The 17369-nt window shown below is 41.1% G+C and overlaps 1 protein-coding gene across 3 annotated transcripts in view; it reads left to right on the forward strand.

Moving 5' to 3' along the window:
* Positions 1–17369, forward strand: part of LOC128700691 (cell adhesion molecule DSCAM-like) — a 191676-nt gene that overhangs the window by 125001 nt on the left and 49306 nt on the right. For all 3 annotated transcript variants that reach the window (XM_070086969.1, XM_070086970.1, XM_070086971.1), the window contains exon 2: positions 6730–7692. In XM_070086969.1, coding sequence (XP_069943070.1) covers positions 7644–7692 — 49 coding nt within the window. In that variant the 5' untranslated portion in view covers positions 6730–7643. The remainder of the gene's footprint in view (positions 1–6729; positions 7693–17369) is intronic.

Here is a 17369-nt window from a genome sequence, read left to right on the forward strand (position 1 = left end):
CACACACACACACACACACACACACAAACACACATGCATTCCGACACACACACACACACACTAGAGAAAGTGCAAACACACACACACCCACACACACACACACACACACACACACACACACACACACACACACACACACACACACACACACACACACACATACAGGATTTCACACCTTCCTGTGAAGTGACCCTCTAACCCTTTCCCCCCCATCTCTCTCCCTCTCCTCTCCTCTCTCTTCTCTCTCTCTCTCTCTCTCCCTCTCCTCTCCTCTCTCTTCCTCTCTCTCTCTCTCTCTCTCTCTCTCCCCCCTTTCTCTCATCCTCTCTCTCTCTTCCTCTCTCTCTTCCTCTCACTCTCTCTCTCTTCATCTCTCTCTCCCTCTCCCTCTCTCTCTTCCTCTCTTACTCTCTCTCTTCCTGTTCTTTTCTCTCTCTCTCTCTCTCTCTTCCCTTGTCACTCCCCCCCTCTCTCTTACCTTTTCCCTCTCTCTCACTTTCTCCCCCTTTTTCCCTTCTTTTCCCCTCCTTCTACCCTCCCCTTCTCTCTCTTTCTCCCTGTCTCTCACTCTCTTTCCCTTTTTCTTTTTCTCTTTCTCTCTCTCTTTCACTAAAAAAAAAAAAAAATTGTTGGGACTCGCAGAAATCAGGGATCAGATGACAATGGTACTGGTAGGGAGGAATGGATGGAGGAGCAGTGGAAAAGGATAGTGCAAGAATGGGAGAGAAAATTAGGAGAGCTTTCTGAAAAAATGGAGAAAGCTCTCTGTGAAATGGGAAAAGAGGTTGGAGAAGGAGACGAAGAATTGGGAGGCACAAGTCGAAACTGCAGTAGCCAGGGTAAAGGTCCTAGAATTTGAGGTAAACAGGCTGAAGCAAGTCTCAGGGGTAGTGACCAGAGAAGACACACCATATGAAGCTGAGAGGCTGAACAGGAAGGAAGGAGATATGAATTATGCTAAGGTCATATCAGCCTGCAAAGAAGGGCCAGAGAGTGGAAGGGAAGAGCAGATGGGTGCAGATGGAGAGGGAGATAGGTCGAATGCTGAGGCACAACCATGCTACCAAGAGCCACTGGAAAAATCAAGGGAGAAAATGACCACATACAGACAGGAACCAGAGTCACAGAGGGAGAGGCAATGGGAGGAGGAAAGGGCAAAATCAGTGATTATCCATGGGCTTCGGGAGAGAGAGGAAAGGACACACGCTGAAAGACGGCAGGAAGAAAGAAAGGAGATTGAGAAAATCATCACGGAAATAGGGGGAGAAGACATGGATGAGATTGTAAATTTTCAGAGAATAGTGGGGTACTTGAAGGGGAGAAACCGACCGATCAAGCTGAATCTCAGGACAAAAAACAGTGCAGAACAGGATCCTCCAAGAGAAACCACGGTTGAAAAGCTCGGAAGAGTACAAGAAGGTGTTCCTAGACAGAGACAGAACTCAAACAGAGAGACGGCAGCTGAGGGAGAGGACAAAAAAGCGAAAGGAGCTAGGAAAGGAGACAAGGATGGAACCGGTAGAGGTCAGTCAGAGCAGAACAGAGCAGCAAGGGCAAGCACACACACAACTATCCTCAGAACCCCACAACCTATCACACCATCCCAACACACAATACAATCCATACCCACAGCTTCCACCCAACCCCCAACCATAGAATCCCACAGTATGCTACCAGGACTCCCACCCCCACAGGGCCCCCAAACCACAGTGTTGGAAAGGAAACTGAAGGTATGGTACACAAATGCTGATGGAATAACAAACAAGTGGGAGGAGTGGCACGAAAGAGTCAAAGAGGCATCACCAGACATCATAGCGATCACAGAAACCAAGCTTACAGGTATGATAACAGATGCCATCTTTCCAGCGGGATACCAGATCCTGAGAAAAGACAGAAGGAACAGGGGGGGGGTGGAGGAGTGGCATTGCTGATCAAACACTGATGGAATTTTGATGAGCTGGAGAGAGGAGACAGCGGAAGTCCCAAGGTGATAATTGCAGTAATGTATAACCCACCACAGAACAGCAGGAGGCCAAGGCAAGAGTATGACGAGAGCAATAGAGCGATGGTTGACACACTGGCTACAGTGGCCAGAAGAGTTCATGCATGCAGGGCAAAGCTCCTGATCATGGGCGACTTTAACCACAAGGAGATCGAATGGGAGAACTTGGAGCCACATGGGGGCCAAGATACATGGAGGGCTAAGATGATGGAGGTGGTACTGGAAAACTTCATGTACCAACACGTAAGGGACACTACAAGAGAGAGAGAGGAGAGGATGAACCAGCAAGACTGGACTTAGTATTCACCTTGAGTAGTGCAGATATTGATTACATCACATATGAAAGACCCCTTGGGGCCAGCGATCATGTGGTTTTGAGCTTCGAATACACAGTAGAGCTACAAGTGGAGGGGGAAGCAGGAAGGCCAGGACAAATGAAACCAAACAACAGGAAAGGGGACTACACAGGAATGAGGAACTTCCTGAATGAGGTTCAGTGGGACAGAGAACTGGCAGGGAAGACAGTTAATGAGATGATGGAATATGTAGCAACAATGTGCAAGGAGGCTGAGGAGAGGTTTGTACCCAAGGGTAACAGGAATAATGAAAAAGCCAGGATGAGCCCATGGTTCACCCAAAGATGCAAGGAGGCAAAAACCAAGTGTGCTAGGGAATGGAAGAAATATTGAAGGCAAAGGACCCAGGAGAATAAGGAGAGCAGTCGTAGAGCCAGAAACGAATATGCACAGATAAGAAGGGAGGCCCAATGTCAATATGAAAACGACATAGCAGCAAAAGCCAAATCTGACCCGAAGCTGTTATACAGCCACATCAGGAAGAAAACAACCGTCAAGGACCAGGTAATCAGGCTAAGGAAGGAAGGAGGAGAGACAACAAGAAATGACCGTGAAGTATGTGAGGAACTCAACAAGAGATTCAAAGAAGTGTTCACAGAGGAGACAGAAGGGGCTCCAGAAAGACGGAGAGGTGGGTTACACCACCATGTGCTGGACACAGTACACACAACCGAGGAAGAAGTGAAGAGGCTTCTGAGTGAGCTAGATACCTTAAAGGCAATGGGGCCACATAACCTCTCTCCATGGGTCCTGAGAGAGGGAGCAGAGGCGCTATGTGTACCCCTAACAACAATATTCAATACATCTATCGAACAGAGAGATTGCCTGAGGCATGGAAGACAGCAAATGTAGTCCCAATCTTTAAAAAAGGAGACAGACATGAAGCACTAAACTACAGACCAGTGTCACTGACATGTATAGCATGCAAAATCATGGAAAAGAATGGTGGAACATCTAGAAAGGAATGATCTCATCACCAGCAGCCAACATGGTTTCAGAGACGGGAAATCCTGTGTCACAAATCTACTGGAGTTCTATGACATGGTGACAGCAGTAAGACAAGAGAGAGAGGGGTGGGTAGATTGCATTTTCTTGGACTGCAAGAAGGCGTTTGACACAGTACCACACAAGAGATTAGTGCAAAAACTGGCGGACCAAGCAGGGATAACAGGGAAGGCACTGCAATGGATCAGGGAATACTTGTCAGAAAGACATCAGCGAGTAATGGTAAGTGGCGAGGTGTCAGAGTGGGCACCTGTGACCAGCGGGGTCCCACAGGGGTCAGTCCTAGAACCAGTGCTGTTTCTGGTATTTGTGAACGACATGACGGAAGGAATAAACTCCGAGGTGTCCCTGTTTGCAGATGACGTGAAGTTGATGAGAAGAGTTCATTCGATCGAAGACCAGGCGGAAATACAAAGGGATCTGGACAGGCTGCAGACCTGGTCCAGCAACTGGCTCTTGGAGTTCAATCCCACCAAGTGCAAAGTCATGAGGATTGGGGAAGGGCAAAAAAGACCGCAGACGGAGTACAGTCTAGGGGGCCAGAGACTACAAACATCACTCAAGGAAAAAGATCTTGGGGTGAGTATAACACCAGGCACATCTCCTGAAGCGCACATCAACCAAATAACTGCTGAAGCATATGGGCGCCTGGCAAACCTCAGAACAGCATTCCGACATCTTAATAAGGAATCGTTCAGGACCCTGTACACCGTGTACGTTAGGCCCATATTGGAGTATGCGGCACCAGTTTGGAACCCACACCTAGCCAAGCATGTAAAGAAACTAGAGAAAGTGAAAAGGTGTGCAACAAGACTAGTCCCAGAGTTAAGAGGTATGTCCTAAGAGGAGAGGTTAAGGGAAATCAACCTGACGACACTGGAGGACAGGAGAGATAGGGGGGACATGATAACGACTTACAAAATACTGAGAGGAATTGACAAGGTGGACAAAGATAGGATGTTCCAGAGACTGGACACAGCAACACGGGGACACAGTTGGAAGCTAAAGACACAGATGAATCAAAGGGATGTTAGGAAGTATTTCTTCAGCCACAGAGTAGTCAGGAAGTGGAATAGTTTGGGAAGCGATGTAGTGGAGGCAGGATCCATACATAACTTTAAGCAGAGGTACGATAAAGCTCATGGTTAAGGGAGAGTGACCTAGTAGCAACCAGTGAAAAGGCGGGGCCAGGAGCTTGGACTCGACCCCTGCAACCTCAACTAGGTGAGTACACACACACACACACACACACACACACACACACAAACACACACACACACACACACACACACACACACACACACACACACACACACACACACACACACACACACACACACACACACACACACGTGCTCATATACAACAGGCCTAGTGTCTAATCGACATGTGCCTAGGACAATATGGGAACTAACACACACACACACACACACACAGTTCCTCATAAGAGGTTACTGCAAAAGCTAGACGATAGGCACACATAACAGGAAAGGCACTGCAATGAATCAGAGAATACCTGACAGGGAAGCAACAACAAGTCATGGTACGTGATGAGGTGTCAGAGTGGGCACCTGTGACAAGCGGGGTTCCACAGGGGTCAGTCCTAGGACCTGTGCTGTTCTTGGTATATGTGAACGACATAACGGAAGGGATAGATTCAGAAGTGTCCTTGTTTGCAGATGATGTGAAGTTAATGAGAAGAATCAAATCGGATGAGGATCAGGCAGGACTACAAAGAGACCTGGACAGGCTACAAGCCTGGTCCAGCAACTGGCTCCTTGAGTTTAACCCTGCCAAATGCAAAGTCATGAAGATTGGGGAAGGGCAAAGAAGACCGCCGACACAATATAGGTTAGATGGCCAAAGACTGCAAACCTCACTCAAGGAAAAAGATCTGGGGGTGAGTATAACACCGAGCATATCTCCTGAGGCGCACATCAATCAGATAACTGCTGCAGCATACGGGCGCCTGGCAAACCTACGGATAGCGTTCCGATACCTCAGTAAGGATTCGTTCAAGACTCTGTATACCATTTACGTCAGGCCCATTCTGGAGTATGCAGCACCAGTTTGGAATCCACACCTAGTCAAGCACGTCAAGAAATTAGAGAAAGTGCAAAGGTTTGCAACAAGACTAGTCCCAGAGCTACGGGGATTGTCCTATGAAGAAAGGTTGAGGGAAATCGGCCTGACGACACTGGAGGACAGGAGGGTCAGGGGAGACATGATAATGACATTTAAAATACTGCGCGGAATAGACAAGGTGGACAAAGACGGGATGTTCCAGAGATGGGACACAGACACAAGAGGTCACAATTGGAAGTTGAAGACTCAGATGAATCAAAGGGATGTTAGGAAGTATTTCTTCAGTCATAGAGTAGTCAGGTCGTGGAATAGCCTAGAAAGTGACGTAGTGGAGGCGGGAACCATACATAGTTTTAAGGCGAGGTATGATAAAGCTCATAGGGCAGGGAGAGAGAGGACCTAGTAGCAATCAGCGAAGAGGCGGGGCCAGGAGCTGTGACTCGACCCTTGCAACCACAAATAGGTGAGTACACACACACACACACACACACACACAGATTACTTAATTATTCTAATTTCACAATAACACTTTAAAAAAAAAACTTATGTTAAACAAAACAACAGGGGGGAAGTAATACAATTTTTTGCAAAGATAAACCCAAGTTTTGAAGGAAGACTGGAAGAAGAGGCTCTCCTGACTACATAGACCCTGCCACTTGTTTGTCTCATCTACACCTTCTCCAAAGGAGAGAGATTTTTTATGTAAATGGCTCGTGCTTGAGGCAGTGTGCGTCACCGAGGCTGGGACTTGGAAAATATAAGGATTAAATGAAGGGAGGGAGAGAGAGAGAGACAGAGAGAGAGACAGAGGGAGAGAGAGAGAGAGAGAGAGAGAGAGAGAGAGAGAGAGAGAGAGAGAGAGAGAGAGAGAGACAGAGAGACAGACAGACAGACAGACAGACAGACAGACAGACAGACAGACAGACAGACAGGTAGACAAACAGAGGGAGAAGTAAGACACACACACAGGTAAATAATTTATTCACGATAAAATATGTCTGTAGATAGTAATAATAATACATACCAACATAGATGCCATTTATTACATACATTATATTAAATGTATCATATATTCAGTGCATGACTTTTTAATTTAATTTCATGTATTACCTTACATTAAAAAAATAAAGTGAATCGACCTGTATTGGCAATAGTATTGTTGTTGGCGATGACTTCTTAGGTTACTGCATCTTATTTAGCTCACCTCCTCAGGGGTATACATCTTTCTAATGTTTCTTTACAGCGATGATACTTACTTTGTTCTGTTTTATTTCTTTGCAGATCTGAGTAAGGAAGAGTGTGGAAGGAGGGAAGGTCTTGTGGAAGACATGTGTGGAAGGTGGATCAGATGGCGCTGAGAGCTAACTCTCCGAAGCGTCGTCCACATCACCATGGCTAGCTCATCATGTGGGCTCCACCCAGGCATGATGACTACTCACCCGTGTGGTTGCCACTAACTTAGCCAGTCTCCCACATGGCCACTATTCTTCCCCGTGTCTACAAAACTCCTCCGTGGCCACCTGTCTCCCACGTGGCCACCTCTCCCCAAAGTGGCCGTGACTCTCCCATACGGTCAACATTCTCCCACATGGCCATTCATTTTCCATGTATAACTTGCGGTAATCGAACTCCAAGATAAAATGATATTCCTGTGTGGACCTATAAAAAGAAATGTCGAGCAATTGTTAATGTCAGGGCAATAGTAAATACTGTGAGATGAAAATAACTATAGAATCTAACATGATTGAAACATTTTATATAGTGATAAAAGCTATCAAAGATTTAGAAAATAGATAAGCAGTATTGATTCCAGTGAAATAAATTCAAGGAGTCACTGGAACTCCCAGAAGCACTTCCGGAAAGCCAAAATAATGGAAAATACAAAGTGAATGATTGTTATTGAGCATAACTGAGATCATGGTGACACCATCTGGGATGACGCTTACTTGGCACTCTTCTACACTGCCAAGTAACTTTTGACTAATTCCAGGGCATCTGTTTGGAGGTGCTTTGCTCTCCAGGTCTCCCTGATATCCAGACTTCGCTAAGGGACATCAGTCCCCAGGTCTTCGTTAGGAACAGGCAGGCCTCCCTGAAGGACATCCATTGGAGGTCTCCAGGTCTTCCAGAGGGGCATCCGTCTGGAGGTTTCCACCTCTCCAGGTCTCCCTGAGGAAATCTAGATACACCTCACCATGGATATGCTCCTCTGGGTTATGTTTTACACGCTTATTAGCACGCAGGGTTAGTATACTGTAATGCAAGAAGACTGATGTAGACGCACCAGCAGGTATAGCAGCAATAGCTGCAGCCGCAGTTGCAGCAACAGCAGCATAAGTCGCAGTTTCAGCAACAGCCGCTGCCGCTGTAAAAGGAGGATGAACATCAAAATTACGGAAGTTTAAACCGAGAACGCTTAGATAATTCACAGAGCTGTGAATGTCGCTTAAAGTGTGGACTGCCAGCTCTAATATTATAAGCTTCCAGTTCTAATATTATAGTCTCCTAGCTCTAATATTATAGTTTCCTAGCTCTAATATTATAGTCTCCTAGCTCTAATATTATAGCCTCCTAGCTCTAATATTATAGCCTCCTAGCTCTAATATTATAGCCTCCTAGCTCTAATATTATAGTCTCCTAGCTCTAATATTATAGTCTCCTAGCTCTAATATTATAGCCTCCTAGCTCTAATATTATAGCCTCCTAGCTCTAATATTATAGCCTCCTAGCTCTAATATTATAGCCTCCTAGCTCTAATATTATAGCCTCCTAGCTCTAATATTATAGCCTCCTAGCTCTAATATTATAGCCTCCTAGCTCTAATATTATAGTCTCCTAGCTCTAATATTATAGTCTCCTAGCTCTAATATTATAGCCTCCTAGCTCTAATATTATAGTCTCCTAGCTCTAATATTATAGCCTCCTAGCTCTAATATTATAGTCTCCTAGCTCTAATATTATAGCCTCCTAGCTCTAATATTATAGCCTCCTAGCTCTAATATTATAGTCTCCTAGCTCTAATATTATAGTCTCCTAGCTCTAATATTATAGCCTCCTAGTTCTAATATTATAGCCTCCTAGCTCTAATATTATAGCCTCCTAGCTCTAATATTATAGTCTCCTAGCTCTAATATTATAGCCTCCTAGCTCTAATATTATAGCCTCCTAGCTCTAATATTATAGTCTCCTAGCTCTAATATTATAGTCTCCTAGCTCTAATATTATAGCCTCCTAGTTCTAATATTAAAGCCTCCTAGCTCTAATATTATAGCCTCCTACCTCTAATATTATAGTCTCCTAGCTCTAATATTATAGCCTCTTAACTCTAATATTATAGCCTCCTAGCTCTAATATTATAGTCTCCTAGCTCTAATATTATAGTCTCCTAGCTCTAATATTATAGCCTCCTAGTTCTAATATTATAGTCTCCTAGCTCTAATATTATAGCCTCCTAGCTCTAATATTATAGTCTCCTAGCTCTAATATTATAGTCTCCTAGCTCTAATATTATAGCCTCCTAGCTCTAATATTATAGCCTCCTAGCTCTAATATTATAGCCTCCTAGCTCTAATATATAGCCTCCTAGCTCTAATATTATAGCCTCCTAGCTCTAATATTATAGCCTCCTAGCTCTAATATTATAGTCTCCTAACTCTAATATTATAGTCTCCTAGCTCTAATATTATAGCCTAGTTCTAATATTATAGCCTCCTAGCTCTAATATTATAGCCTCCTAGCTCTAATATTATAGCCTCCTAGCTCTAATATTATAGTCTCCTAGCTCTAGTATTATAGCCTCCTAGTTCTAATATTATAGTCTCCTAGCTCTAATATTATAGCCTCCTAGCTCTAATATTATAGTCTCCTAACTCTAATATTATAGTCTCCTAGCTCTAATATTATAGCCTAGTTCTAATATTATAGCCTCCTAGCTCTAATATTATAGCCTCCTAGCTCTAATATTATAGCCTCCAAGCTCTAATATTATAGTCTCCAAGCTCTAATATTATAGTCTCCTAGTTCTAATATTATAGCCTCCTAGCTCTAATATTATAGTCTCCAAGCTCTAATATTATAGTCTCCTAGTTCTAATATTATAGCCTCCTAGCTCTAATATTATAGTTTCCTAGCTCTAATATTATAGTCTCCTAGTTCTAATATTATAGCCTCCTAGCTCTAATATTATAGTCTCCAAGCTCTAATATTATAGTCTCCTAGTTCTAATATTATAGCCTCCTAGCTCTAATATTATAGTTTCCTAGCTCTAATATTATAGTCTCCAAGCTCTAATATTATAGTCTCCTAGTTCTAATATTATAGCCTCCTAGCTCTAATATTATAGCCTCCTAGCTCTAATATTATAGTCTCCTAGCTCTAATATTATAGTCTCCTAGCTCTAATATTATAGCCTCCTAGCTCTAATATTATAGCCTCCTAGCTCTAATATTATAGCCTCCTAGCTCTAATATTATAGCCTCCTAGCTCTAATATTATAGCCTCCTAGCTCTAATATTATAGCCTCCTAGCTCTAATATTATAGCCTCCTAGCTCTAATATTATAGTCTCCTAGCTCTAATATTATAGTCTAATAGCTCTAATATTATAGCCTCCTAGCTCTAATATTATAGTCTCCTAGCTCTAATATTATAGCCTCCTAGCTCTAATATTATAGTCTCCTAGCTCTAATATTATAGCCTCCTAGCTCTAATATTATAGCCTCCTAGCTCTAATATTATAGTCTCCTAGCTCTAATATTATAGTCTCCTAGCTCTAATATTATAGCCTCCTAGTTCTAATATTATAGCCTCCTAGCTCTAATATTATAGCCTCCTAGCTCTAATATTATAGTCTCCTAGCTCTAATATTATAGCCTCCTAGCTCTAATATTATAGCCTCCTAGCTCTAATATTATAGTCTCCTAGCTCTAATATTATAGTCTCCTAGCTCTAATATTATAGCCTCCTAGTTCTAATATTAAAGCCTCCTAGCTCTAATATTATAGCCTCCTACCTCTAATATTATAGTCTCCTTGCTCTAATATTATAGTCTCCTAGCTCTAATATTATAGCCTCTTAACTCTAATATTATAGCCTCCTAGCTCTAATATTATAGTCTCCTAGCTCTAATATTATAGTCTCCTAGCTCTAATATTATAGCCTCCTAGTTCTAATATTATAGTCTCCTAGCTCTAATATTATAGCCTCCTAGCTCTAATATTATAGTCTCCTAGCTCTAATATTATAGTCTCCTAGCTCTAATATTATAGCCTCCTAGCTCTAATATATAGCCTCCTAGCTCTAATATTATAGCCTCCTAGCTCTAATATTATAGCCTCCTAGCTCTAATATTATAGTCTCCTAGCTCTAATATTATAGCCTCCTAGCTCTAATATTATAGTCTCCTAACTCTAATATTATAGTCTCCTAGCTCTAATATTATAGCCTCCTAGTTCTAATATTATAGCCTCCTAGCTCTAATATTATAGCCTCCTAGCTCTAATATTATAGCCTCCAAGCTCTAATATTATAGTCTCCAAGCTCTAATATTATAGTCTCCTAGTTCTAATATTATAGCCTCCTAGCTCTAATATTATAGTCTCCAAGCTCTAATATTATAGTCTCCTAGTTCTAATATTATAGCCTCCTAGCTCTAATATTATAGTTTCCTAGCTCTAATATTATAGTCTCCAAGCTCTAATATTATAGTCTCCTAGTTCTAATATTATAGCCTCCTAGCTCTAATATTATAGTCTCCAAGCTCTAATATTATAGTCTCCTAGTTCTAATATTATAGCCTCCTAGCTCTAATATTATAGTCTCCAAGCTCTAATATTATAGTCTCCTAGTTCTAATATTATAGCCTCCTAGCTCTAATATTATAGTTTCCTAGCTCTAATATTATAGTCTCCAAGCTCTAATATTATAGTCTCCTAGTTCTAATATTATAGCCTCCTAGCTCTAATATTATAGTCTCCAAGCTCTAATATTATAGTTTCCTAGTTCTAATATTATAGCCTCCTAGCTCTAATATTATAGTTTCCTAGCTCTAATATTATAGTCTCCAAGCTCTAATATTATAGTTTCCTAGTTCTAATATTATAGCCTCCTAGCTCTAATATTATAGTTTCCTAGCTCTAATATTATAGTCTCCAAGCTCTAATATTATAGTCTCCTAGTTCTAATATTATAGCCTCCTAGCTCTAATATTGTAGTCTCCAAGCTCTAATATTATAGTCTCCTAACTCTAATATTATAGTCTCCTAGCTCTAATATTATAGCCTCCTAGTTCTAATATTATAGCCTCCTAGCTCTAATATTATAGCCTCCTAGCTCTAATATTATAGCCTCCAAGCTCTAATATTATAGTCTCCAAGCTCTAATATTATAGTCTCCTAGTTCTAATATTATAGCCTCCTAGCTCTAATATTATAGTCTCCAAGCTCTAATATTATAGTCTCCTAGTTCTAATATTATAGCCTCCTAGCTCTAATATTATAGTTTCCTAGCTCTAATATTATAGTCTCCAAGCTCTAATATTATAGCCTCCTAGCTCTAATATTATAGTTTCCTAGCTCTAATATTATAGTCTCCAAGCTCTAATATTATAGTTTCCTAGTTCTAATATTATAGCCTCCTAGCTCTAATATTATAGTTTCCTAGTTCTAATATTATAGCCTCCTAGCTCTAATATTATAGTCTCCTAGTTCTAATATTATAGCCTCCTAGCTCTAATATTGTAGTCTCCAAGCTCTAATATTATAGTCTCCTAGCTTTAATATCATAAACTTCTAGCTTTGATGTTATAGGCTCTCTGTGTTAAATGTTAATATTGTACACTTCCAGCTCTAATATCATGGGCTTCCAGCATTAAGTGTTAATATTGTAATCACTCAGCGTTAATTTGACAGTGCCACCAAATATAATTTATTCACCATGATAGACAAAGTTTGAAAAAAAAAAAGCTTTCTACATTTTTTTACATATAACAACAGAGCTCAAAATATCCACTGACGTTGAATTTATTTTGAGCCAAATGATTGAAAGGATTTATAACTTTGATGGAAAGTTGAAATAAACGTACAGAGAGATTATATTGTAAAATTACATAAATATTACCCAACAAAGTCAGTGTAAGCAGATATACAATAGGTATATTCACTGAGAGACGGAGTAGTTTTTTATGTGTATATTCACAGGTATCAGCAACATAGACAACTCTGTTGTCCAGTGCTTTCATGAGTCCTTTATTATTGAAGCTGAGAATTGAATCTCTAACGATATATATATCCATCGCGGTTACAATAATATATATATATATATATATATATATATATATATATATATATATATATATATATATATATATATATAAATATGTATATATATATATATATATATATATATATATATATATATATATATATATATGTGTGTGTGTGTGTGTGTGTGTGTGTGTGTGTGTGTGTGTGTGTGTGTGTGTGTGTGTGTGTGTGTGTGTGTGTGTGTGTGTGTCGTGCCGAATATGTAAAACTGGTCAGTTAGCAAGAACTCATTGAAAATTAAGCCCTTTCTAAAATTTTCTCTTATACGTTTAAAGATATATTTTTTTCATTAATGTTATTGTAGAAATTTATAATTTTGCACCAAAAGAATCTTAGAAAACTTACCCAATCTTATTATAACTAGAGCAATTTATTTTAGTCTAGCCCAACTAAATATATTTTAAATACGTTTACAATAATTTAATACTAAACAAACGCAATGAAATATATTTTTTTCGTTAGGTTCAGAATGATTTTTGCGAAATTATTCCATACACAAATTTTCACTTGTCCTATATGGCAAGATGATCGTTGCTATTTAAGCCAAGATCGCAAGTTCTGCCTATTCGGCACGACATATATATATGCATACGCACATTCACAAACACACACACACATACGTTTTTCTTTAATTCCTATTTAATGGATAAAAGTCTTCGTGACTGATGATGCGCTGAAGAAATGCTGACTTAATGACTCTCGAGGAGTCTATAGACATTAAACTTGACGAGCCTCCCTTTCAATTTAAGTGGGAGGGGGGCTTTTTTATATACGGGGTGACATCAATTTATCATAGCATTTTAGCATTAGGTGGGAGATTTTTGTCAAAAATGTAGTAAAAAAAAAAGAAACTCCATATTCTCGTGATTTGGTAAAGGCAAAAAATTAATAATAAATTAATAATAAATTCCTATAGTTGTGATAAGTTTGTGTTAGCAGGACATAGTATTGAAGACGGATGGAGTTTAGTTATGTATTATTTTATATCATGCAGTATGAAAGAGTAATGATGCCGTCTCCCCTTGAGGGGGAAAAGTGCTTAAAAAGTTTTACCTATGTTATACGTAACACACACACACACACACACACACACACACACACACACACACACACACACACACACACACACACACACACACACACACACACACACACACCAGAATCCTAGGACACTACTGTGTGGTGATCCTTTGTTTTTGTGTTTTATATAGAACATAAAGCATACCATCACATCTTATGGTGTAGTTATAAAAATTTTTTTTAAAGGGCGTGTCGGTAAGCCAGCGTAAAGTCTCTGTCACATAACCAAAAGCTCCAATAAGCGGATAATGCAATTAAAACCCCGATTCAAAAAGAGTATTTCACATTTATCTTCTCAAATCAAGCACAAACACATTACTGGAACACATAAAGTTCGTCTTTAAAGATAGCTTAAAAATTTGCTTATCAAAGACACAAAAAAAATGGTTTGCACACTGTATTAGCCCGGCTAAAATTAAGTTCGTTTTGAATTCTGATGACCCCAGGGCTTTTTCCTCCCAGGATGGAGAGAGAGAGAGTTCAAGGGAAGAGGGGAGATAGGATGTACGAATGAGCCGATAAATCAATAAGCAGATGCTCCAGCTGATGGTCCCCCCATGCAGCTCTTGGTACTTCCTGTTGCATGATTCACAACTGATCATTAATCAGCCTTTAGCACGTTTTTTTCAGTGCTAGAGTGCTTTGAGTGTGTAGTTACTGGTTTAACATCACCTCGTTGTAATTACCTACTTGCAAATACCTGGGTTTAATTACCTAATTAAAATAATCTTGTTGTAATTAGGTTACCTGGAGGTTACCTGGAGGTTATTCCGGGGATCAACGCCCCCGCGGGCCGGTCCATGACCAGGCCTCCCGATGGATCAGGGCCTGATCAACTAGGCTGTTACTGCTGGCCGCACGGAGTCCAACGTACGAGCCACAGCCCGGCTGATCCGGCACTGACTTTAGGTATCTGTCCAGCTCTCTCTTGAAGGCAGCCAGGGGTTTATTGGCAATTCCCCTAATGCTTGATGGGAGGCTGTTGAACAGTTTTGGGCCCCGGACACTTATGGTGTTTTCTCTTAGTGTACCAATGGCGCCCCTACTTTTTATTGGGAGCATTTTGCATCGCCTGCCCAGTCTTTTACTTTCGTAGGGAGTGATTTCTGTGTGCAGATTTGGGACCATTCCTTCTAGGATTTTCCAAGTGTAGATTATGATATATCTCTCCCTTCTGCGTTCCAAAGAGTACAAGTCAAGTGCTTCCAAGCGTTCCCAGTAGTTAAGGTGCTTGACAGAACTTATACGTGCAGTAAAGGATCTCTGTACACTCTCTAGATCTGCGATTTCACCTGCTTTGAATGGAGATGTTAATGTACAGCAGTATTCCAGCCTAGAGAGTACAAGTGATTTGAAAAGGATCATCATGGGCTCGGCATCTCTCGTTTTGAAAGTTCTCATTATCCATCCTATCATTTTCTTTGCACGTGCGATCGTGGCACTGTTGTGATCCTTGAAAGTGAGATCCTCAGACATTACTACTCCCAGGTCCCTTACATTATTTTTCCGCTCTATTGTATGGCCGGAGTCAGTAGTATACTCTGTTCTAGTTATTATCTCCTCCAGTTTTCCATAACGGAGTAGTTGGAATTTGTCCTCATTGAACATCATATTGTTTACCGTTGCCCACTGGAAAACTTTGTTTATATCTTCTTGGAGGTTAACCGCGTCCTCAGCAGATGACAGCCTCATGCAGATCCTAGTATCATCCGCAAAGGATGATACGGTGCTGTGGTGTATATCTCTGTTTATGTCTGATATGAGGATAAGGAATAAGATGGGGGCGAGTACTGTGCCTTGTGGAACAGAGCTCTTCACTATGGCAGCCTCCGATTTAACTCTGTTGACCACTACTCTTTGTGTTCGATTTGTAAGGAAGTTGAAGATCCATCTCCCCACTTTCCCAGTTATTCCTTTAGCACGTATTTTATGGGCTATTACGCCATGATCGCATTTGTCAAATGCTTTTGCAAAGTCTGTGTATATTACATCTGCATTCTGATTTTCTTCCAGTGCATCCAAGGCCATGTCATAGTGATCCAGTAGTTGTGAGAGGCAGGAGCGACCTGCCCTGAACCCATGTTGCCCTGGATTGTAGGTAAAATTAATATTTTTAATTACCTAGTTGTGCTTATTTTTCTTCACCTATTTCTACTCACCTAGTTACTTTAAACAGTAATGTATTGTTGGCTTCCTTGATCTCGATATTTCGTTCCTTTTCGTGAAGCGGCGGAGTGTTTCGCCTTCCTTTCTCCAGTCTATTGCAATTATCTACTACTCTGCAGGAGGAAAAGTTTTCCTTAATGATTCGGTCATTATTCTGGCTATTATGGATTTTTTTTTAAATTGATTTTAATAGTTGAAGCTGAGCTTATAAGTGAGCTGAGGTAAGATGTTATCTTACCTCAGCTCATTTATAAGCTCAGCTGCCTCCGAAGGTTTACTAATGCCCCTTTTCTTAGGTGCCTATTTAAGGTTACCTAAAGAGGAGCAATAGGCGCAAGGAAGCCACCTCGTTCTGACAAATCTCTGTCTACATTGTTTATTTCCCCTGAGTCTTTTATGCGTTCTTATGACGTGTCTTGTCTTTGTTTCCGTTCTTCAGTTCACCTGTTAATTCCTCAGAACTTTTGTTTCCCAGTTCTATTATTAACCACTTGGACAATATTTTGGTTTTGTTGGGTGTAAGCGCGCGCGCGCGCGTGTATGTGTGTGTGTGTGTGTGTGTGTGTGTGTGTGTGTGTGTGTGTGTGTGTGTGTGTGTGTGTGTGTGTGTGTGTGTGTGTGTGTGTGTGTGTGTGTGTGTGTGTGTGTGTGTGAGCAACCATTAACGGTCGGGTCTCCGGTGCTTGCAAACTTATGATGTTTTCACAGCATTTTTATCTCTGCCTAATATGACTGAGCTGTACCTGGGTCGCTCTTTCTCCCTCCCTCTCTCTCCTCCTCTGTTTCTACCTTAACATTATAGAGTCTTACTCTTCCACGTGATGAATGTAAAAGGTTATATTATTACATTCATTGGGGGGGAGGGGGGCTAGACCGGCAGAGGTCGTCCAGCGCCGAGGGGAATGGAAGGCATTTGGGTTCAGTCAGAGGAAGGGGAGCACTGGTTCAGTTCCTTAGATCAAGAGCCCCCTCACCGGCATCTTGATGGGTTTTCCACGAGTTAATAACTCCTCTCTCTCTCTCTCTCTCTCTCTCTCTCTCTCTCTCTCTCTGTCTCCCTCAAGGAACAAGGCACTGCAATACACCTAAAATGCTGGTGATGCATCTTAATTACAGCAAACGACGCTTGTTACACAAACCCAGACTAGCCACTCATGGGTCCTTTCCGGAATTAAGGTTATTGTGTGCCTTGCTGGCCAGAAAGCTTGTGAATTTGTCTAATGGACTCGGCTTAGTGGGATGAACAAGGCGTCGTGGTATCGAGAACGAGGGCGTCGTCACAGCTAGTTCACTGCGTCTTACTGTGGGCAATAATAATTATGGGCAGTACTTATTTTGGACAATTACTGAATTT

This window comes from Cherax quadricarinatus, chromosome 20, assembly GCF_038502225.1.
Source record: "Cherax quadricarinatus isolate ZL_2023a chromosome 20, ASM3850222v1, whole genome shotgun sequence".
Classification (NCBI taxonomy): Eukaryota; Metazoa; Arthropoda; class Malacostraca; order Decapoda; family Parastacidae; genus Cherax; species Cherax quadricarinatus.